This window comes from Geospiza fortis, unplaced genomic scaffold (genome assembly GCF_000277835.1).
Source record: "Geospiza fortis unplaced genomic scaffold, GeoFor_1.0 scaffold112, whole genome shotgun sequence".
NCBI lineage: Eukaryota > Metazoa > Chordata > Aves > Passeriformes > Thraupidae > Geospiza > Geospiza fortis.
The window spans coordinates 13,623,393-13,627,064 of NW_005054298.1; the positions used below are offsets into that span (position 1 = coordinate 13,623,393).

At 57.0% G+C, this 3,672-nt stretch overlaps 1 protein-coding gene across 1 annotated transcript in view; it reads right to left on the reverse strand.

Moving 5' to 3' along the window:
* TNS1 (tensin 1) overlaps positions 1-3,672 on the reverse strand; it is a 63,940-nt gene that overhangs the window by 24,630 nt on the left and 35,638 nt on the right. The window contains exon 17 of the mRNA XM_031057858.1: positions 5-387. Coding sequence (XP_030913718.1) covers positions 5-387 — 383 coding nt within the window. The remainder of the gene's footprint in view (positions 1-4; positions 388-3,672) is intronic.

Genomic DNA, 3,672 nt, shown 5'->3' on the forward strand with positions numbered 1-3,672 from the left:
GCACCTGAGCCGGCACCACGTGGCGGCCCGGCATGGTGGGCAGGCGCGCCGGCACAGGGCCGGGCACGTGGTTGTGCATGGGCGGCGCACTCTCCAAGCCAAAGCCAACAAGGAGACGATCCAGCTCCTGCTTCTCCTCAGGACTCAGCACCGCCTGGCCGCTGGGTGCCCCGCTCACCCCCGGCTCATCGGTCCGGTCGGTCTTGGTGGAGGCGGTGGAGTTGCCCGAGTCGCTGCTCACCGAGAGTGTGTGCTCGACGTGGTTGGGCGCTGCCGAGAGCGGGAGTCGGGCAGCGTTGACGGCACCGGTGCTGCCGTGGAGGGAGTCTTTCTTCTTCACTTTAGCGTAGAGGCTCCCATCCAGGGGCCCTTGTGTGTGCCCAACCTCTGCAAGGGGAGAAACGAACACGAGACCCCAGATCAATTGCTGGCTCTCTGCACGGAGCTAATGGGTCCCATTAGCCGGTGATTTCGATTTCTTCCGTGTGCCAGAACACTTAACGACCAGGATCGATGTCTCCTCAGCACCCTCCACACTCCCACCGGCGCCATCATGCAGAGACATCACAGCCAGGTCCTCCCCAACCCCATGCCCCCACAGCCCCCCAGTTCGCACGCAAGCGCTGCCTGCTCCACTGGGATCCACCAAATATCCCGTGCACTATTTCCAGGCATCATTCCTGGCAATTCTCCTCCACGGCTGGCAGGGGCCGGGGCTACCCACACAGTCAGCGATCGCTGCTCCGCAGGGCTCATCCAGCCTCAAAGGGCCATGTGGCACCAGGGAGGCAAAAAGGGAGGGTGGAGGAGATGCACCACAGGCCGTAGGAGGACGGGTGGAGGCAATCAGTATGTGGCCTCGTAGCTCTTTGTGTCTCCAGCTGGATGGATGTACTCAGCCCACGGGTGAAGGACAGATGAACCACAAACCCACCTTTCCTCCCCCTCCCCACTCTCCTCCCAGATAATGCACAGATCCAGCCACACAGACATCCTTGACTTTTTCTTCCCTGACTACAGACAGGCTCCCAGCCTTTCTGTTCTTTCCCTTCCCTCTCTCAGGCCAGGTCAACCTGCCCTAGAGCTTCTGCACAGACAGTGCCACTGCCCACCCCTGAAAATGCAGCATCTCCTCCGCAGGAAGGTCCTGGCACCGTGATTCAAGTCCAGTGTGGGCAGCTGGTTCTGCTCCACAGCCCCAAAAGGCTGGGGGGCAGCCAGGGCATGGCAGTATCATCACCAGTAATCCTGCACTCCAGTTCTGAGCCCCCCAGCTTCCATCACACCCATCAGCACCAACACCACGACCAGCTGCACCCCTTAAACCTTTCCAAGTGGGGCAGAGAGATTTTGGGGGTACAGAGGGACCTTGGCCACTGACAGCAATGGAAGTAGTTCCCAAGCTACATCCCCCCCTGCCAGAGCTGCATAGCACGAACCAGGCTGCAGACTCTTGTTTTTCCAGCTCCCTGACGAGGTTTCCTGGAAGGTCCCGCGAGCAGTGTTAAACACTTTCTTTTGGAGGAAAAAATGACTCTTCCCTGGCGGGGGGCCAGGCAGCTGACTCAGGGACGGAAGACGGCCCTAACACGATAGTGTGAAATCAGAGCAGCCCTATCTGCAAGCAAAACACTTCCGAGCCGGGACAGCCTAACCAGGCCCACGCCGCCGCACCCGCACCCCGGCAGCTCCCACACCAACAACCCCCTCACCACAGAGCACAGGAGGGTAATAACACCGAGCCCAAGTCCTACAAAGTCAGGGCCTTCTCCTTGTTGTTGATTTTCCACTCCTGAATCCCTGCTGGCAGTATCCTAAGGAGGCAGCTGAGCCCCAAAGCCTCCCGTAGGCTTGAAGATTTCTCAGGACCACGCAGCAAGGTCCTCTCTGGGCACTTGGTATGGGAAAGAGTGAGAATTTCTCCCAGAGACTCAGAGCTTCTTCATTCAGCCAGTAAAGCCGGGAGCCAGTAGCATTTGTCTCCACAACACCTCCCATACTGGGGAAAAGGGTAAGAGAGGGAGGAAAACCCTTTCCATGGAGGGAAAAAGAGAAAAGCAGCATATCCAGGGGCAGTGTCAATGCTGGACAGGCTGAGACACCGCTTGGAGACAGGGGGAAAGGCACAGCCCTCCGGTCTGAAGGCAGTGATGGTACTGGCTGGTCTCGAGAAGCAGGGCAAAAGCCAGGATGGGGGCTGGGAGAACAACGGCAGAGGAATAGAAAGGAAAAGGGAATAAATAAATATAAATGTAACCACGTGGTGCCAAGGGAGAAAATAGACAGGGAAGGCTTTAATTACTCTTTGGGCTGGGTACTGCCCCATGGCTGGGAGAAATGTCTCCAAGAGAGGTGAGGATGGGGCACAGTGCAGTTCATGGCAGAGACAGAAAGCCCCAGCTGCTACATCCCACCTTCCTCAGAACCTCTGACGAGGAGGGGACACGGAGGGCTGGTGGCCACCCCCCCTCCCCCGAGAGCAGTAGCAGGGCAGTAAGCAAGAAACAGCCTGTGACAGCTCAGCCATCAGCCAAGCCCTTGTCCTAGGGTTGCTCTGCCCCACACCTGATTGTTCATCCTGTCCTCAACCCCATGTACCTCCTGGGCTCTGATGCCACAAGACAAATCCTGCTATTTGCTGCCACTCCGAAGCCTCCTCCACTATCCCCGGGCCACATTATCTCTCATATGACTATATGACTTTGTCACCTGAGAAGCTGAATATAAAACAAAACTAAACTAAACTAAACTAAACTAAACTAAACTAGAAAATAGAAAATAGAAAATAGAATAAAAACTAAGAGATAATGGAACAGAACGCCTTAGCCAAACCAGCCACCCTCAAAGCAGTAGGCTCTCAGCACCCCATTTGCAAAGAGTCTGCAGCTCCCAGCAAGGTCAGATTTCATCCCTGAAGGTCGGAGTAGCTCCTGCCTGGCAGACTGTGCCATCCCATCGTGGGCTGGGTTTGCCCTGGGCTCAGCCCCGGACGCAGCTCTGCCATGGCTCTTTCTGCTCCGGCTGTACGGAGGCAGCCGCGGGAAGCACCGAGCCCAGCCTGGTCCCAGCCCTGCTGCCAGACTCGCTGCCCTAGAGGAGAAATGCTCTGTCCTCTCTCTCTAGCACCCTGTGACTATATCCAGTAAAAAAACTGGTCCAGGGCAAGAGTGACAGTACTGAGGGGGTGAGCTTGCATCCCCAAAATCCCAAATCCTGTTCACGGCTCTGCACCGGTGCAGAAGATCAGGCTGAGGCATCACCGTGTCTCCCACAGCATCCCACCTGCTGCCTCCACTCCCCACCCAGAGTTCTGGCCCCAGTGCATTTCTGGAGCATCAGCCCGCAGAGAAGACCCTGGAGTCCCGGGACCCTTTGCAGGATGTAGGGTGTGAGCAGAATCTCACGGGGAAAAGTTTAGCCTCCTTATCTCTGGTTTCATCCTGTAACCAGATAGGATGGCACGGAGCAACCCCAGTCCAAGCCGTGGGTCACTACAACCATGAATTCACCACCCAGCCCCGAGACCAAAGAGAAGCAAAGTCAGGACTTACCAAAAGGGACGGGGATTAAAAGATCCGAGGCGAAGGGAAGGAGCAGGCAGCAAAATCCCTTTCCTTCACCCCTTCCAGCAGCAGAGCCTTCCTGGGGCACCCGGTGTGGCGGCAGCTCCAA